The 21141-nt window shown below is 40.6% G+C and overlaps 1 protein-coding gene across 4 annotated transcripts in view; it reads right to left on the reverse strand.

The window, feature by feature from the left end:
- The window catches only part of STIM1 (stromal interaction molecule 1), a 206424-nt gene that overhangs the window by 40820 nt on the left and 144463 nt on the right, over positions 1 to 21141 (reverse strand). For all 4 annotated transcript variants that reach the window (XM_088843135.1, XM_055423526.2, XM_055423527.2 and 1 more), the window contains exon 3: positions 14310 to 14424. In XM_088843135.1, the coding sequence (XP_088699261.1) occupies positions 14310 to 14424 (115 nt within the window). The remainder of the gene's footprint in view (positions 1 to 14309; positions 14425 to 21141) is intronic.

Below are 21141 nucleotides of genomic sequence, written 5' to 3' on the forward strand. Positions count from 1 at the left end.
AATTTCCAAGAGATATGCTCAAATCATAGGGCTTAGGAAAGGAGGGATGAAAGAACAGGCATTAAAGACATGTTGAGGAAAGTACAACGGACTGGCCTTTTATTCCTGAAAATGAATATATCTCCACATACATTGTAAACATGATCACTTGCTATCATCCATAGTGTTAGGTAATGAAGACCTAGCAGAGTGGCACAAGATGTTAGGTGGACAGACAAGCGTCAACCTGCAAAGTGCAGGGAACACACTCCTGCCTGTATTGTCAAAGGAGCTTGGCCTCACCCAGCATGACGTATGGAGTAGAAAGGTCACGTCATGTCTTGTTGCTTGAAAGGTCCCAGGCCAGCAGTGCCACAAGAGCCTTTTGTCTACAGGGAAGACACCCTGATACAGGCCCGAGCATAGACCCTTGGCAGGCAGGAACTCCTCTGCTTGTGCCCTACACTGCAGTGGAGACAAGCAGGAGTCAGTCTAGGCCAGGGTTTCTCAGTCTCTGCAGCACTGACCTTTTGGACAGGTTAATTCTTTGTTGTAGGGGGCTGCCCTATGCACTGTACGACATTTAACAACCCTGGCATCTACCCACCAGATGCCAGTAGCATGCTGCCAATCATAACAATCAAAACTGTCTCCAGATACTGCCAAATGTACTCTGGGGAACAAAACTGCCCCCAGCTGAGAACCACTGCTCTAAACACATGGCAGAAGGTCTATAAGGAGACTTCCAATGGGGATAGACAGTCTCTACAGAGCTAAACTTTGTGGAAAAGGACAGAGACTCCAACATGTTAGGACAAACCTCAAGGCAGTTGTTTTCTGCGCTATGCGCCCACATATTATTCTGTTATCTGGCAGATGCCCTACCTAGGTGAGTCTTGGCAGTACGGTGTTGCCCACTCAGAATCACTGCAGTCTGCACAAAGTAAGCCAGAGTGAGCTGTGTCCTTGTGAGAGAGCAGCCCTGTGTCCCAGCATGATATCTCACCACTCAGTCAAGGCGGGATGTCAGGACCTTGTTCCTAAGGTCCAAGTGCCTAAAAGCTAAAAATCTTGTTCTGCTTTCTCATTCTAAAAGAGAAAATGGGAAGAATTCCTGACCCAAAGTGAGGAAGAAGGCAACACCAAGTACAGAGAGCTGTGGCTATCAGTAAGGGGAGATAGAACTTGACCAGGAGAGCTTAGTACCGAGAGAGATGCCAAGTGATTCACATGACCAAATCCCAGGAGGACATGCAAGCAAGAGACAGTCTTCTAAAGTCATGATTCTCTCATCCCTTTAAGCCTCTGTCCATTTGGCTCCTAAGGACATCAAAGACTACATCTCTGGGCAAAAAGACAATATTACAAAGAATCAGAGAAGGCCAACCCCTGGAGTTTTCAGCAACACATAAGTCCTTCATAAAAGAGACGCACAAGGTGACTAACTTTGTAGTCTCCAACATTTTTAATGACATAATCTACATGTAAAAAAATTCAAGCACCATTACCATATATGAATATATATTTATAAATTAGATATATATACTGACATTAGGTATATTGTAAAAATATATAAAACTTAAAGAATGAGATAAAAATAAATGTAATATAAATATACACTATTATATTCTCCTGTTGACCCCAGTTGATTGTCTTGTGCAGTTGGAAACCACTGGTCTTTGGGCCATGTAGATGCTTGAGGGAAGGGCATTTCAGGCAGATGGAAGAGTAAGTATTACTCGTTAGCACATGAGCAATACCTCCAGGGATATGCCAGAACAGATCTCTGGTTTTGGCCAATCCTTTTTCTTGTCACAGAAAGAATAAGCAGTAAGAAATGGGCCCCAGAATCATAATGTTTTTCCCCTGATGGACCAGGGGTGCCTCCAGATAGAGCTCTCACTCACCTTTGTAGTTTCAAACTCACAACCCAGAAGAACTATGTCTGGCAGAAGGGTTACCAGTACCTTCTCTGCCTCTCTTTCACACAACTGTTAGTCACTTACTTAGTTACTCAGTTAGCCTTTGGTCAACCTTTTGGTCACCTCCAGCACCACGGTTAAGGATTTGGACTCTGTAACCAAGTGATTTGGATTGAATTTGAGATCTGCTACTGACTAGATGTAAGGTCATGGACAAGTTACTTAACTTTTTTCAACCTCATCCTGTCACCTATAAAATGGTGAGAATCAGAGTTCCTACATCATAAGAGTGTAGTGAAGATATGAGAAGTTCCTAGCATACAGTAAGTGCTAAAAAAAAATTAGCTATTATTATCACCCTTGATTCATTCATTCACTAAGCTTTCACTGGCTTCTACTCTAATAGATTCCTGGTTGGTTACAAGATACAGAGATGGGTCTGAATGATCTCCATCATCAAGGGCTCTTTTCTAGAGAAGGAGACATACAGGAAATTAAATGAATATAATACAGTGTGACAAGTGCTAGGTAAGAGCAATGTATGGGATGATGTGGGAGCACACAGGAAGGAGTGACTGCCAGAGTGAGTCAGAAAAGGCATCACAAAGCCTAGATTCTTATCTGGCTACTCAGGAGACGGCATTCCAAAACACCTACAGAATCTCACCAAAGGGGCCCTCCCTGAAGACAGTTTGTAGCCTAGACTTGTGATTTTTCTCTAAGTGGTTTCCTTCTGGCTTTCACTAGCAGTTTGCCATCTGAGCTTAGAATGAGGCAGATACCGTGTTAGTTTTCTAACATGGTATCAATACCAAGCCTGAAACCATTATTGCAAAAAGAACCTGGCCCTTTCACCTAGGACTCATGTGATAGACCCACTAGGCTACCTGGCAAAAATCAAGCTCTGCCAGTCTCCAAAAGAACATACTAGTGAACACCATCCAAAAGGAAGCTACTTGGCTAGCAGAGACCAGATTAGAGAAAGACTAGCAGCATGGCTGCAGAATATTAAGGGAACCTAAAGTTTGGAAAGTTGAATGAGTCAAATAACTTGTATAAGATCACACAAAGGCAGACACCTGTCTTCTCCATCTCTGCTCTGGGCCAGCTCCTGTGCTGTGTGTTAAAATATGGAATCATATCTTTAGGGAATGGAATCATACAGGGACTTCCCTGGTGGTCCAATGGTTAACAATCTGCTTTGGAATGCAGGGCACTCAGGTTCTATCCCTGGTCAGGGAAGTAAGATCCCACATGCCACAGAACAACTAAGCCTGCACACCGCAACTACTGAGCCCATGTGCCACAACTAGAGAACCTGTGCACCACAACGAAACACCTCACATGGCACAACGAACTCCCGTATGTCATGACAAAGACCCAAAGCAGCCAGATACATATATTTTTCTAAAAAATATGGAATCATGTAAGATAATGTCCTCAAGCATTCTGGTGGGGAAATAAAAAGGCAGGTAACCAAGAACTTCCAGATGTACAAGTTGGATTTAGAAAAGGCAGAGGAACCAGAGATCAAATTGCCAACATCCATTGGAGCATAGAAAAAGCAAGACAATTCCACAAAAATATCTACTTTTGTGCTTCATTGGCTACGCTAAAATCTTGACTGTGTGAATCACAACAAACTGTGGGAAATTCTTAAAGAGATGGGAATACCAGACCACCTCACCTTCCTCCTGAGAAACCTGTATGCAGGTCAAGAAGCAACAGTTAGAACTAGACATGGATCAACAGATTGGTTCAAAATTGGGAAAGGAGTATGTCAAGGCTATATATTGTCACCCTGTTTATTTAACTTATATGCAGACTACATTATGTGAAATGCCAGGCTGGATGAAGCTCAAGCTGGAGTCAAGCCTTCCAGGAGAAATATCAACAACCTCAGATATGCAGATGACACCACTCTAAAGGCAGAAAGTGAACAGAACTAAAAAGCCTCTTGATAAAGGTGAAAGAGAAGAGTGAAAACACTGCTTTAAAAACTCAACATTCAAAAGACTAAGATCACAGCGTCTGGTCCCATCACTTCATAGCAAACAGATGGGGAAAAAGTGGAAACAGGACAGACTTTATTTTCTCGGGCTCCAAAAGCACTGTGGACAGTGACTACAGCCATGGAATTAAAAGACTCTTGCTCCTTGGAAGAAAAGCTCTGACAAACCTAGACAGTGTATTAGAAAGCAGAGACATCACTTTGCCGACAAAGGTCTGTATAGCCAAAAGTACGGTTTTTCTAGTACTTGTGTGCAGATACGAAAGTTGAACCATAAAGAAGCATGCTTTCAAACTGTGGTGCTGGAGAAGACTCTTGAGAGTCCCTTGGACTGCAAGGAGATCAAACCAGTCAGTTATAAAGGAAATCAGTCCTGAATGTTCATTGGAAGGACTGATGCTAAAGCTGAAGCTCCAACACAATACTTTGGTCACCTGATGCAAAGAGCTGAGTCATTGGAAAAGACCCTGATGCTGGGAAAGATTAAGGGCAGGAGGAGAAGGATGCAATAGAGGATGAGAAGGATGGATGGTATCATCGACTCAATGGATATGAGTCTGAGCAAACTCCAGGAGTTAGTGAACAGGGAAGCCTGATGTGCTGCAGTCCATGGGGTTGCAAAGAGTCGGACATAACTGAGCGACTGAACAACCAATTAAAGAAATTGATACTGTAGTTTAAAAAAGAAAACAGAAAACCTTTCCACAAGGAAAACACCAGGCTCAAATTGCTTTACTTGTGAACTCTACCAAATATTCAAGGAAAAATACACCAATTCTGCATGAAGTCCTCATTTTATGAGGCCAGCATTATCCTGATAAAACAAGAAAATGACAAACCAATATCCATAAACCCCTAAAAAAGGTCCACAAGTTTGAAACAAAGTTTTAGCAAATACGAAATATTAGCTTTTAATGGAGACAATCCGTAAAAAAAATACAAAATTGCTATGCTGTATGCCTGAAACTAATAAAATACTGTAAATCAACTATATCTCAATTTAAACATTTTAATAGAAAAATAAAAATAATAAATTTTTAACAAGTAAAATCCAACCATATATTTAGAAAATGACCAAGTGGGGTTTATCCCAAGAATATAACTAGTTTAACATGGAAAAATCAGTCAATTTATCATATTAGCAAACAAAAGCAGAAAAACCAGGCAATCAACTCTGAAAACTCACTGGATAAAATCCAACATCCAGGACTTCCTTGGTGGCTCAGTGGTAAAGAATCTGCCTGCCAATGTAGGAGATGCGGGTTACATCCCTGATCCAGAAAGATTTCACATGCTGCGGGGCAACTAAGCCCATGCACCACAACTACTGAGCTTGTGCTCTACAGCCTGGGAGCCACAACTACTGAGCCCACATGCCACAACTACTGAAGCCCTCGAGCCCTAGAGCCATGTTCCTCAACAAGAGAATCCATCGCAATGAGAAGCCCACGAACCACAACTAGACTGGAGCTCCCACTCACCACAACTACAGAAAAGCCTATTCAGCAACCAAGACCCAGAACAACCAAAAATAAAATAAAGAAAATTTAGAAAGAAAATCCAACATCCATCCCTGATCAAAGTTCTCAGCAAACTAGGAATAGAAGGTAGCTTCCTTGATCTGACGAAAGGCTTTTATGGAAAACAAAAACAAACAAACAAACAAAGAACAAGAGCTAATGTTATATTTGAGGGCTTCCTTTGTAGCTAAGTTGGTAAAGTATCTGCCTGCAATGCAGGAGACCCAGGTTCGATTCTTGGGTCGGGAAGATACCCTGGAAAAGGAAATGGCAACCCACTCCAGTATTCTTGCCCGGAGAATCCCATGGACACAGGAGCCTGGCAGGCTACAGTCCATGGGGTCGCAAGAGTCGGACACAACTTAGCATTATATTTAATGTTATATTTAATGGTGAAAGACTAAATGATTTCCCTTTAATATGAGAAACAAGATGAAGATGTCTGCTCTTACTGCTTCTCTTCAACACGATACTGGAGATACTAACCAGGGCAATCAGATAAGAAAAAATATTTTTAAAAGGTATCCAGGTTGGAAAAGAAAAAAATTAAACTTTCTTTACTAGAAGATACAACTGTCTACTTTGAAAATCTGATGGCATCCTACTAGTAAGTGAGTTTAACAAGATTGCAGAGCACAAGATCAATACAGAAAATCAATTATGTTTTTCTTATAAAGCAACAATCAAAAATTACATTTTTAACATCACTTAATAGTAAAATTGGGGGTGGCCAAGTGGCACAATGGTAAAGACTCTGCCTGCCAGTGAAGGAGACACAAGAGACAGGGGTTTGATCCCTGGGTTGGGAAGATCCCCTGGAGTAGGAAATGGCAACCCATTCCAGTATTCCTGCCTAGAAAATTTCATGGACAGATGAGCCCTGGGAAGCTACAGTCTAAGGGGTCGCAAAGAGTCAGACATGACTGAGTGACTGAGCACACACACACACAATAGTAAAATTTATGTCATGTATATTTTACCACAATTTAAAAAATACTACTCACAATACAATCAAAACCTGTAAAATACTTAGAAATAAATCCAACAAAAGATATGAAAGATTTGTATCCTGAAAACTGATCCTGAGACAGACTTCCCTGGTGGTCTAATGGCTAAGATTCCGAGCTCCCAATATAGGGGGCCCAGATTCAATTCTTGATCAGGGAACTAGATCCCACATGCCACAACTAAGACCCAGCACAACCAAATTAATTCATTAATTTTAAAAAATATAGTGAGAGAAAATGTACCTCCTAAACAAATGTAGCAATATACTCTGTCCATAGGTTAGAAAACTAAATGTTGTTAAGATGTCAGCTCTTACAAACTGATCTACAGATAAAATTTTTTTTTTTTTTTAGAAATTGACAAGCTGAATTGAGGACAAACAGCCAAAACAATTTTGAAAAAGAAAAACAAAGTTGGAGGGCTAACACTTTCTGACTGAAAGAATTACTATAAGACTATTGTAATAAAAATATCATGGTACTGACATAATGACAAATAGATCTGTAGACAGAACAGAGTCCATAAGTAAACCTACACTTATATGGACAACTGATTTTTTACAAAAAGTGCAAGGCAACACAGTGGAGAAAAGACAGAATTTTCAACAAATGGTTCTAGAACTAGGACATCCATAAGCACAGAAATAACTAAAATCCATACTTAACACCATATATAAAAATTACTACAAAACAGATCAGAAGCCTAAATGTAAAACCTAAAACTATAAAATTTCTAGAAAGAAATATAGTAGAAAATGCTTGCATAAGTGTGGGTTAAGCCAAAATTTCTTACAAATGACACCAAAAGCATGATCCATAAAAGAACTTACTGATAAATTGAAGTTCAGAAAAAGTAAAACTCTCTGCTCTTTAAAAGATACTGTTAAGAGGATGATAAGACAAACCATAGACTGGAGAAAATCTTTACAAAGAATACATCTTATAAAGGATTTTTTTTTTCATAAAGGATTTATATCCAGAATATATAAAGGACTCTGAAACCTCAACAATAAAAAAAACAAACAAACCCACAAGCCAATTAAAATATAGACATACAATTTGGACAGATAATTCACCAAAGAAGATATGCGAATGGCAACTTTAGCACATGAAAAGATGCCCAATATCATTAATCATCAGGAAAATGCAAAATAAAATCACTATAAGACAACACTATACTGTTAGAATAGCTAAAATTTAAAAGACTGACCAGGGACTTCCCTGGTGGTCCAGAGGCTAAGACTCCAAGCTCTTATGGTAGGGGGCCCAGGGTTCAATCCCTGGTCAAGGAACTGGATCCCACATGCCGCAACCAACAGTTCGCATGCTGCAACTAAGAGTTCGCATACTTCAGCTAAAGATCCCATGTGCCGCAATTAAGACCCAGCACAGCCAAATAAATAAATATTAAAAAAAAGAAAAAAGAAAGACTGATCATACCAAGTGCTAGCAAGGATGTGGAAGAACTGCAAGTCATACACTACTGGTGGGAATGTATAATGATACAACTATTTTGAAGACAATCTGACAGCTTTTTATAAATACATACCTACCAAATGATCTAGCCATTTCACTCCTAGATACTTACCTAAAAGAAAAGAAAATATATGTCCATAGAAAAACTTATATGTGAATGTTCACAGAAGCTTTATTTATAAGAAGCGAAAACTGGATATAACTCAAATGTCTATCAGTAGGTGAATGGATAAATAAATTGTGGTATATTTAGACAATGGACTGTTATACTATTTAGCAATAAAAATAAAATATTTATATATGCAACAACATGAGTGAATCTCAAAACAACTACGCTAAGTGAAAGAAGTACATATTTAAATACCTATTATATGACTCCATGTATGGAAAATTCTATAAAATGCAAACAAGCCTATAATGACTGAAAGAAGATCAGTAGTTGTCTGAGAGGTAGGAAGGGAGAGATCACAAAGGACTGTGAGAAAAATTGTAGGGGTCATGAATATATTCACCATCTTGATTGTGGTGATGGTTTCACAGTTGTACATATGTGTCAAAACTTTAAAAACTGTACACTTTAACTATACCTTATTTTATTGTCAATTACAACTCAATAAATCTCCTTCAGAAGAGGTAGTTGAATGAAAACAGTATCATAGGAAATGCACATGAAATATATTAAAGAGGTAGAATCCTCTGGACTTGGAAACAAAAACAGGTGAGAGATGCTCAGTTTCCTTTATCAAATGGGGATACAAGTAGGACATTTTAACCCTCAAGTGGTTATTAATATAAATAGAAAATGACTGTGGTTTGTTCATTTTTTTTTAGATAACAAAATACAACCAGCATTGATGCAGTGATTTAACTTATCACAGTCATTTTATATTTATACCTGAAAGAATATAAGAGAAAGAAAAAGCCAAGTGTATCTTTTTTCCCCAAAAAATGTAGCAACAAACAACTAATGGTTGAGGAATTTAACTAAATGACTTGAAGATTCACTTAGCAAAGTAATTTTTAAATAGCTAAAAGGACAGAATAAATAGATCTCTTGTCAGGTTTATGTAAAAGCAAAAAGGGGATGTCTGCTCTTTTATATTGATCTGACTTCTGAAAAGGTTTATGCTAAATGCCAATGCCACCTGGTCCCCTGTGTTATGTCAACAGAGAGGCCAGTTCTGCTGAGTTTTCTTCCAGAAACCCTTCTGGTTCTCCAATATTGCTCTACTGCTCCTGTAAAAAATCCTGTCCTACAATGAAGAGCACAGATAGAACAGGAGGACAGTCAGCTTATTTTCTTATTTCCAAAAGCCTAGTAGAAAACAAACACCCTCTCAAGACAAAGTTCTGAGTGATACCAGAATACCAAGTTCTTTTGCTTTTATCTGGAATCATATTCCTTAGTTAGAATCAAACTTGATAGTTAAGGTGCTTTTGATCCATAAAAATGAATTAAGAAATTATTACAAAATATGCTTTTTTCAACAGACAACATCCTTTTAAACCTCATGTTCAGGAAAGGGGAGAAGAAACAGTAAAACAGCACACTTTGTTTAAAGAATGGAAGCCACGCTTTAGAAGGTAATTCTCTTGGGTCAATGCCTACCCTCACTACAAAGGGCATAGTTACTGTTTTCACTGGCTCAAACAAACAACAATTCTATTTCTCAAAGATTCTACAAAATTCACTCAGCTTCTCTTCCATTGAAGAACTGCCACTCCCCTTACCTCAAGGATCTTAAAGGGATTCGAATTTACAGCACCCTCCAGCACCACCCCACAACACACACACACACACTCTCTCACTATCACTATCATACATAAATCTGTGATCCAAACTATGCCAACCTGATTCTCCCTCCACCATATCTGACTCTTGAACAAAGACACCTCATATAGCTGAGTCATATGAGAGTTACCAGGTAGAAGACACCAATTCCCCAGTCCTGGCTGCTGGGATCCCTGGAGTTGCCCTTGTTCTCAACTCTTCCTCAGCCCTACTAGTTCAGTTCTCCCTTACTTAATGACTTAATTGTGTATAATAAAGAATTTGGCTGTTTTTTAATCTTAAGGTCAATTCCCTTGATGATAGGAGTATCTTTGTTATTTGTGGAGGGCCCTGGATCACGCTTGAGTTCATGCTAATAAGAGAACTCTGGATGGGGGCTGCTCACCAGAAATATCAACCATGTGACTAAAGGATTGGGACTTTGAACCAAGTGATATCAGCCCAACCTTAGGGGAGGAACAGGGAGCTGGAGATTGAATTCAATCATGTGGTCAATCAATCATGCTTATATTATCAGTTCAGTTCAGTTCAGTCACTCAGTCATGTCCGACTCTTTGCGACCCCATGAATCGCAGCACACCAGGCCTCCCTCTCCATCACCAACTCCCGGAGTTCACTCAAACTCATATGCATCGGGTCGGTGATGCCATACAGTCATCTCATCCTCTGTGGTCCCCTTCTCCTCCTGCTCCCAATCCCTCCCAGCATCAAAGTCTTTTCCAGTGAGTCAACTCATTGCATGAGGTGGCCAAAGTATTGGAGTTTCAGCTTTAGCATCAGTCCTTCCAATGAACACCCAGGACTGATCTCCTTTAGGATGGACTGGTGGGATCTCCTTGCAGTCCAAGGGACTCTCAAGAGTCTTCTCCAACACTACAGTTCAAAAGCATCAATTCTCCAGTGCTCAGCTTTCTTCACAGTCCAACTCTCACATCCATACATGACCACTGGAAAAACCATAGCCTTGACTAGATGGACCTTTGTTGACAAAGTAATGTCTCTGCTTTTTAATACGCTATCTAGGTTGATCATAACTTTCCTTCCAAGGAGTAAGAGTCTTTTAATTTCATGGCTGAAATCAGCATCTGCAGTGATCTTGGAGCCCAAAAAAATAAAATCTGATATTGTTTCCACTGTTTCCCCATCTATTTCCCATGAAGTGATGGGACCAGATGCATGATAGTTTTCTGAATGTTGAGCTTTAAGCCAACTTTTTCACTCTCCTCTTTCACTTTCATCAAGAGGCTCTTTAGTTCCTCTTCACTTTCTGCCACAAGGGTGGTGTCATCTGCATATCTGAGGTTATTGATATTTCTCCCGGCAATCTTGATCCCAGCTTGTGCTTCTTCCAGCCCAGCATTTCTCATGATGTACTATGCATATAAGTTAAATAAGCAGGATGACAATATACAGCCTTGACATACTCCTTTTCCTATTCGGAACCAGTCTGTTGTTCCATGTCCAGTTCCAACTGTTGCTTCCTGTCCTGCATACAGGTTTCTCAAGAGGCAGGTCAGGTGGTCTGGTATTCCCATCTCTTTCAGAATTTTCCACAGTTTATTGTGATCCACACAGTCAAAGGCTTTGGCATAGTCAATAAAGCAGAAGAAGATGTTTTTTGGAACTCTCTTGCTTTTTCAATGATCCAGCAGATGTCGGCACTTTGATCTCTGGTTCCTCTGACTCTTCCAAAACCAGCTTGCACATCTGGAAGTTCATAGTTTTTGTATTGCTGAAGCCTGGCTTGGAGAATTTTGAGCATACTAGCGTGTGAAATGAGTGCAATTGTGCGGTAGTTTGAGCATTCTTTGGCATTGCCTTTCTTTGGGATTGGAATGAAGACTGACCTTTTCCAGTCCCGTGGCCACTGCTGAGTTTTCCAAATTTGCTGGCATATTGAGTGCTGCACTTTCACAGCATCATCTTTCAGGATTTGAAATAGCTCAACTGGAATTCCTAGCACATGTTAAATATCAGTTTTTTAGTTGTTACTGCTGTTTTTATTATTAAAGTTCAGAGCTGGCTAATGTAGAAATTATCAGGCTTTTTGGCTTAAATCTAAATACAGAGAAAAGACTGGCTCCAACATTAGTCAGAAAATGTTAACAACACTAATCACATAGATGGTACTGACATTAGTCAGCTAATGTTCTGAATAGAAATGACCACTGCTGATAACTACATCATCTAGCAAAACCCAGACCAGCAAGTTTGAGCCAGTGCCAAAATAGTACATGCTTTTTGTAGCCCTGGAAATTGTAACTCCAGAGAAATTAGGAGCTTTACTTGGAATAATGAAACAAATTGTTTGGAGAAACAGTACATAAGATTCTCACTTTTAGTTTGTCAAACCATCAGGCATGACACATGGTGAGCAAATCCAAAAATTGTATGTATGTATCATTTCTAGCTTAGCTGTGAGCAACATCACTGCATTGAAACATTTTTCTCTGATCATCAGTGATGGGTACCAACTCTTAAAAACTCACTCCACCATCTTCCATCATCCTGTCATTTAGAACATGTTTGGAAGTGTTCCAATTAGTTGCTAAGTCCAGAAATAAAGTCCTTACCAGAAAATTGCCTTGAGTTGTTTTCTAATATTATGATTTAGTCCCTCTGTTTCTGCACTCTCTTGGTCACTTTTCCTTCCCAGTTCTTCTCTGTGGCTTTCAGAAAAGGCCAGGAATGTTCTCCCTGCCATCTTTCATTCTAAGTTCTTACTTATGACATCCACTCTTAAAACCCAGGCGCCATGGCCTCAAGTTATTACAGAAAAAGAAGAAAACTAAAATTAAATGGTAGTGTTAGAAGAGTTTTCCTGGCGGTGCTGATACCATTCCAAAGATCATTTCTGTGCTTGATCTCTTATCAGTAGACAGCCTGAGTTGCTCATGAGCTATTAAACAAAAACACCCCAAGGAACTCAACTTCTAATGATTTCCAGTAAGCTATGTATATAGCTAAGTTATGATTCTTCTAAGCTGACTTTTAAAAAAATAGAGTTAATAGGAAGTATCAGCCTGTCCAGCCTACAATCAGGATTAGCATCTAGCTTTTATTGTTTAAATCTAATGTTTTCCATCTACATTATAGATGACCCCTTCCAGAACTGAAATTCCATAATCCTAGGTAAGAATTTAAACAAAAATAGAAACTGCCTCATTCCTACCAAAACTGATCTTCTCTACAGCCAGATCAGTGCTTTCAACCAAGGTGGTATGGAAAAACACTGGCCTAGAGAGCAGAAGGCCCAGGTCTAAGTCCTGACTCCACTATTTACTAAATACAATGAACAAATAACTTTATAAATCTAGGCCTAAGGTTCCTCATCTGAAAAACCAGGGACCCTGGTGGTCCCTTACGTTTAATTCTTTTTAGCACCAAGACCTACCCTCAGAGAGCCAAGGGAGAGATTGCTTCCATTCTTGTTCATATCAAAGGACACTCTAGCCACAGACACAAATGGAAAGGAGGCTAAAGCACTTTTTTTCCCTTCCCTGTCAATTCTCACACAGTTAGATATGCTTTTTCATTTGGAATTCTGAAGCAAATGCTCTAGGAAAAACAACCGCTCCCCAAAGAAAAGGTACTCTTAGTTTAGTGGGGTTTCTCAAGTGGCCCAGGAGCAAAGAATCCACCTGCCAATAAAGGAGATGCAAGAAATGCGAGTTCAATTCCTGGGTCAGGAAGATGCCCTGGAGAAGGGCATAGCAACCTACTCCAGTATTCTTGCTTAGAAAATTCCATGGTCAGAGGAGCCTGGCAAGCTACCGTCCATGGGGTCATAAAGAGTCAGACACGACTGAGAGACTGAGCATACAATCATAGTTTAGCAGTCTTACACAAGAAAAGAATCTAAAGAGCTAAAGCTTTAATAAGTTCAACATGAGTCTGAAGAGTGATATGACTGCTGAAGATAACAGTAGCTAATCAGACTGCATTAACAGACACACAGGGCATCCCTGTGCTAATCAAATTACACCTGTGGTTCTGTGTCCAACTCTAGGAGCCATGATCTAAGAAAGACATTAATGAGAGTGTCCACATGAAGGAGACTAAGATGAAGAGTAGGATGGGGGAAAAAAAAATGCTTTCTTCTAACTAGGTCTACTTTACCTGGAAGAGAAGACTCAATAGAGAGTGTTAACTGTACTTTGACCCAACCTTTGAATCATCCAGGACTCAGCAGAGCCAGGACCAAGTGGGGATCTTCAGAAGAAAAGGGCTGCTTCAAAAAGCCAATAGGCTCCCTGTCTCTGGAGATGAAGCAGCCAAAGCTGGGGGATTCTTCTGGGGGATGTGGGGGGCTGGTGAAGAGAGGGGTAGGGAAATAGGATGGTTTTCAATAAGAATTCTACGAAAGAACAAACCCAACTCTCTTTGGAGCATCTTTCCCCATTCTCAGCAGAGTGACTCTACTCAGTGTTATTCAGTCTCGATACAGTCTCTTTTCAGTGACTGGATGTAGAACCATTTCAGTAGTTTGCTCTTTACTAAGCATTTTTACTCATGTCCTTTTATAGCCAAATTGCTACCCATCTTCTTCTCTCTTCTCTAAACCTTCCAGGAACTAGGATTGACAACCAAGCTATTAATTACCTTCTGAAGACTTCCATGCCTTCCACAGGTCCTCCACGCTGATGAGCTTATCCTCACCATGGAAGGTGCTGTGTTTCACTGTTGGGTCATGGTAATTGAGGTCTTCCCTCAGGAACTGCAAGGGAAAAGCACACAAGTCACAAGAGACAGCTGGGTGCCACCCCACTAAGATCTCCTCACAGGTCACAGCACATCCCATCTGCCAGATGTACAAGTGTATCACATCATCTATGTGTCCTTCCATGGGAATGTCCTACTTGCCAACCAGACTGCCTTTTCTTCTTTGTTACATGTTTCAGTCAAGAAAAAAATATAAAATAAGAAATTCCTTCCTCATATTATTTAATCATGCAAAAAGGAAGAGGAATTAACAACTTTTGAGCACTTATTTATACACTAAGCAACATTCCAAGAGCTTCTATGTTCTCATTTAATCTTCACAACCAATGGATTATATCATACCTATTTTACAAATGAGAACAGTAATACTCTACAAGAACACAATTTGCCCCCAAATTTTGCCTCAAAACATTAAGTTTAAAGAGATTAAATTACTTGCTGTGAAGATTTTAAAATATGTTCCCAAGTCTTTGACAATCCCCCCCAAAAGTTGAACTCTGCCCTTGAACACAGACTGACATTAGTGACTCATCTTCTGAAAAACAGAACATGGCAGCAATGATGTTGAATGACTTCCCAGGCGAGGTTAGAAAAGGCAGTATAAAGTCTACCTGGCTCACTCCCTCTTGGGACACACGCCTTGAGAGCACTGAGCCAACATGTAAGAAGCCTGGCCACCCTGAATCTGCCATTCTGGAGAGGTCATTTGCAGAGACTATAGAGAGTTAGCGATGCCTGAGCAGGCCCAGATGTCTGAGTCTTCCAGCCCAGGAATCAGACAAGTGAGTGACTGAGACTCTAGGTTATTCTAGCCCCCAGTTTTTGAGTTACTTCACCTGATGCCAAGTGGACACAGAGGAGCTGTGCAGGAAGAGGGGGTCAAGTGACGAACGTAGGCTGATGGAAGCTATACCTAAAGGAAGGGCCAGATGCTGAGTGGAACCTCTCTAGAGAACAAAGAAGTGGGGCTGCCACCATCAAATCTTAAGGAAAGGAAAGGAGTGTACAGTAAATATAAAGAGTCAGAACCTACAGAAACAGACCATTTCCTGTGTGACATTGGCGCAAGCGAGTCAGCATCTCTGAACCTGTTTTCCCCTCAAAATGAGGGCTAATTATCCCTCTCACTTGAGTGTGGAAAGGATTAAATAAGTCACGTTTGCAGAAATCATAAACTGCCTTTGCACATGTATTTTAATAGCCCACAAAGCATTTTATAAATTGAAACTATACTTAAAAAATCAAATTTCACCCAAAAAGTCCAACTCCCTTTAAAAAAACAACCTAAAGGTCTAGGAACAGTGAATTCCAGTGACAACTGAAATTTTATTTAGGAGAAGCAAACAGCTGCAGTTTGATGGGAAGGGAAGGTAGTGGCTAAGGGACTTGTCATAAGACTGCTTGCATAGCAAGCACATTGTTTTTATGTAGATTGCTCATTAAAAATTAATATTATAATGCAAAATTTTATAAAGATGCCTTTGTTTAAAATTTACTAAAAATTAAGAAAAAATTAACTGTCCATATCAAACAATATGATGTCTCAGTTGGGACCGCTTAGAGGTGGGGGAGTGGGTACAGAGGAAGATAATGAGGGCTTCTTGATCAAAGCTGATACTTCTGTGCTCCCACGGCCCCTGCATATACCTTCTTCAGTCTTGTTATGGGTCCATCTCCCCTACCAAACTGTATACCCTTTGATAGACAGTCCCAGTTAGCTAGCTATAAACACAGCATTGGAAAATGTTGTGTAGAACCAGAACTCTGACGTCCAATATACTTGTAGCAGGCATTATCCCCTATCACTCTGAACTGTCCCACATTCAGCTAAAAGGTAAAGTCTAATTTAAGACAAAGTTTAAAAGCAACAAAAAGGCAAAAACAAAACCAAAGAGGCAACTCTCAGCTCCCACAACAAAGATTTACTATCTCAGACTCAGAACAAGCAGCTCTTCTGTTAGGAAGGTCTGAGAGGCTCTGTGAGAGTCCCACCTCACCAGGGGGAACACAGCACTGGCTAGAGCTGCAGCTCAGCAGCTCTCTGAAGAGCCAAGGGACCAGTTGTCACTAGGTATATTTAGTTCTGTGAGCTCAGAAAAGTGATTTCCCTGGCAGTGGCATAAAGCATGCAACCCCATCCCAAGTGAAGCAGTAGTGAAGGGGTATGGGTGAGAGCAGACAGGAGGGGAGACATCTCTCCAGAATTCCCAACAAAATAGGTCCACCCAGCTTCATCAGGAAACAGAATTCACTGAGGTAAAGCTGGAAGAGGAGCAGCACATCTTTGGGTGCAGGAATCAGGCAGGCCTCCTGGGTTCTTCCCTGGAAGCAATTACTCCTCCTTCCCTTTTCACCTTGTTTCCCACTGCTCACCCTCCATGTTTCCCAAACCACACCACACCACCTGCCCTCTCACTTCTCCATACATACAATGTCAATAACCCACAACACACATACCTCAGATCTGAGAAGCTTCCCAACTCTTGTTTACCACTTGAATATCTAGCAAGGACCCACATTTTAGCTGCAACAGCTCTGCACACCATTGGTACTGATTGCTGGGACGTGAACATGTCGGGGGTGAAGTATCTGTTCTCAGTGAGACCAGAAGCTATTGCTCAAAGTAAGGGAGAAGACAGTCATTTCTCACTCACCTTTGTACATCTAGTCTTACTCCTGCCAGTCTAGCTACCATACTACTCACCAAAATGAGATTTGTAAAGTATAAATCTAACCAACATACCTACTTAAAACCCCATGACTCACCATAACCTCCAGGGTAAAGCCCTAGCTTCTTGGGCTTACATTCAAGGCCTGTTCCAATCTGGCCCATAGAGTAACTTCTCAACCAGTTTCCTGGCCATTCTCCCTCCCTACCAGACATCTACACTCCAGGCCAGGGGTCGGGAAACTACAGTCGTGGGCCAAATCCATCTTGCTGCTTGTTTTTGTAAATAAAGTTTTATTGGAATACAGATATGTCATTCATTTACGCACTGTCCACAGTTGCTTTCATGCTTCAAAGGCAGAACTGAGTTGTTGTGACAGAGACTATATGGACAGTAAAGCCTAAAATATTGATTATCTGGCCATTTATAGAAAAAGTCTGCCAACATTTGCTCTAGATACATCAAGCCACTTTAGGTTCCTTGAACAAACCATGCTCCTTTATACTTCTAAGCTTTTACACAAGGTGTTCCATTTAATATATATCTCTTCTTCCATCTGCTGGAGAAAAAGTATCTGCTTCTGTGAAGTTTTCCAGATCTCTCCCAAGCAAGTTAATTGCCCTATCCTATTTGTTCTCTTAGTTCTCAAGGTCACACATCTATGACAGTACTTATCCCATTATACCATAATTGCTGTTTAATTACTCCCCTTTTACTCCCCCTAAGCAACTCAACTATAGAAACCATACTTTGTCATTTATCTCTTTATCTAGCACCTTGCAAATTCTCTGGAACACCTAAATAAATAAGTAATTCAGCTCTGTAAGCCAATCTCCAGGCACAGAGCCTGGCACAGAGCAGGGTATGTGGTTATTAAATAACTGAATGAGCGTCTATCACTTGAGCTTGCCCTACAAGACCCAGAAGAATGCTTAGTTTACAATAGGTAGTCAATGCATATTATGTCCACTGTACAGAAGAAAGAAAAGGGTCCCCAAAGTGTCAGCCAATCTAAAACAAAGATATTCCTCTAGGAGCCAGGGGATTTATACTGGCTTGGGTTCAAAATAACATGATGGTTTCAAGCTTGGTTCTGGAGCCGGTATTATAAATGTATTAATTCACATAAAGAACTTAGAATAGTACCTGGCACAAAATAAGCTTTAATATGTATAAACTGAGCTCCACTAAATATTAATACAAATTAAAAGACGCTTACTCCTTGGACGGAAAGTTATGACCAACCTAGATAACATATTAAAAAGCAGAGACATTACTTTGCCAACAAAGGTCCATCTAGTCAAGGCTATGGTTTTTCCAGTGGTCATGTATGGATGTGAGAGTTGGACTGTGAAGAAAGCTGAACACCGAAGAATTGATGCTTTTGAGCTGTGGTGTTGGAGAAGACTCAAGAGTCCCTTGGACTGCAAGGAGATCCAACCAATCCATCCTAAAGGAGATCAGTTCTGGGTGTTCATTGGAAGGACTGATGCTAAAGCTGAAACTCCAATACTTTGGCCACCTCATGCAACGAGTTGACTCACTGGAAAAGACTCTGATGCTGGGAGGGATTGGGGGCAGGAGGAGAAGGGGACGACAGAGAGTGAGATGGCTGGATGGCATCACCGATTCGATGGACATGAGTTTGGGTAAACTCCGGGAGTTGGTGATGGAGAGGGAGGCCTGGCATGCTGCGATTCATGAGGTTGCAAAGAGTCGGACACGACTGAGCAACTGAACTGAACTGACTGAAGAGGAATATAAGGATATTAAGAACATTTAATCTTGGAGCCTACTATTACAATGATGCTGATCTCTCACAGGTAAAGAAGATACAGAAGAGGTAGAAGACAGATAGTTCCTAAGTGCTTGCTATTCAATATGTCAAGACCATGTGCCAAGCAATCAGCAATAGGCAAGGCACTGTAATAATCTATTGCCTTCAAAGGCCCTTTCTATTCTATTCAATGATTCTTACTTTGAAAGCTTTAACTCCATTTAAAATAGAAATTTCACAACTTTGGCAAGACCCTACCTGCCTCATTTGCCATATCAACTGTCACTTCTTCCCATCCCCAGTGATAATGAAATACCTGAAGTTCCCTGAAAGTACCAGGCTCTTGGCAGGTCTCACGTCTTTGCACATACTATTCCCTTAGCTAAAACACTCTCCTTCTCCTAATCATTCCAAATCATCTTTTCAGATTCAAATGACACATTAGCAACTCTGTACATGGGTAAAACTAATTTAACTCTTCCTCTTCTGTGACTCCATCATAATATCCACTTATTCTTTTTATACCCTTATCTGTTTACATAGCTATTTCCACAAACAGAGGAACATCTTCTAGGCAGCAACTTCACCTTTCCTTTTACTTCCATATATCTAGTACCCAGCACACATGCAGGTACAGAGAATCTCTCTGAGGTCAATAATATAGTTTAGTCCTTGTCATGGAATTCTCCTTGATGCCCTCAGGCCATGACACTCATCATATGATGCAGATCAAACCTTAGAGGTAGTATCTAAAGTTGCAACATGCTAAGTACCTGGCCAGAATGATAAAGACAAATAAATTTAACATCTCCAGTCTTGAAAACTATCAGGACCAAAGTATCCAAAAACAAGCCAAGGACTACTGCCTGGGGATTCTTATAAGAGGGGGATGAAGATGAATCACGAAAAATATTTTCCCAGAGAGAAAGGATTATCTTCTTAATTGGGATCAATTCTGCTATATTTGGGCTTCCCTGGTGGCTCAGTGGGTAAAGAATCAGCCTGCAATGCAACAGACTGCCTGAAATGCAGGATTACCTGGATTTGATCCCTGGGTTAGGAAGATCCCCTGGAGAAGGAAATTGCAACTCACTCCAGTATTCTTGCCTGGGAAATCCCATGGACAGAGGAGCCTAGAGGGCTACAGTCCATGAGGTCGTGAGAGTTGAACACAACTTAGCAACTAAACCACCACTGCTATATTTACATAGGATGAATACACAGCATGGTACAGAATGTGCTATGGGTAAGAATATTTTTAAAAACTGATGAGTTAGAGGGGACTTTTGGCTTGACAGTGTAAGGAGCTCCACAGACCCACTCTCCAGTAAAAGTGGCAAAAATTACTTTCTAACAGCAATCATTTAAAGTCTCTACAAATGATCCTAGGGCATACAGCAAATGAAGAAACATTTGCTCAAGATCTACTAAAACTCAGGAAGAAGAGTGACAGTCTGTAGTATTTTAATTAACACTTGCTCTCTCTCTTCCTCCCCACTTTCAAATCAGTAAAACAGAAACTCCATTCCAAACTGGTGCAGCCAAGAACAGAAGGCTCCCTCTTCCCCAGGCTCCCAATTGGAGGGCTATCTGCCTAAGAGAAGCAGATGGCAGCATGTCTCCTCCCATCTTCAGTTACCTGTTGCTAAAGCTAAGCCTTGGTTGGCAAAGTAATGTCTCTGCTTTTTAATATGCTATCTAGGTTGGTCATAACTTTCCTTCCAAGGAGTAAGCGTCTTTTAATTTCCTGGCTGCAATCAGCATCTGCAGTGATTTTGGACCCCAAAAAAATAAAGTCTGACACTGTTTCCACTGTTTCCCCATCTATTTCCCATGAAGTGATGGGATCAGATGCCATGATCTTTGTTTTCTGAATGTTGAGCTTCAAGTCAAACTTCGCACTCTCCTCTTTCACTTTCATCAAGAGGCTTTTTAGTTCCTCTTCACTTTCTGCCATAAGGGTGGTGTCATCTGCATATCTGAGGTTATTGATATTTCTCCCAGCAATCTTGATTCCAGCTTGTGCTTCTTCCAGCCCAGCGTTCCTCATGATGTACTCTGCATATAAGTTAAATAAGCAGGGTGACAATATACAACCTTGACGTACTCCTTTTCCTATTTGGAACCAGTCTGTTGTTCCATGTCCAGTTCTGACTGTTGCTTCCTGACCTGCATACAGGTTTCTCAAGAGGCAGGTCAGGTGGTCTGGGATTCCCATTTTTGGGCTCCAAAATCACTGCAGATGCTGATTGCAACCAGGAAATTA

The sequence above is a fragment of the Moschus berezovskii genome, chromosome 14, assembly GCF_049115385.1.
Source record: "Moschus berezovskii isolate FMDL1 chromosome 14, NW_MosBer_1.0, whole genome shotgun sequence".
Classification (NCBI taxonomy): domain Eukaryota; kingdom Metazoa; phylum Chordata; class Mammalia; order Artiodactyla; family Moschidae; genus Moschus; species Moschus berezovskii.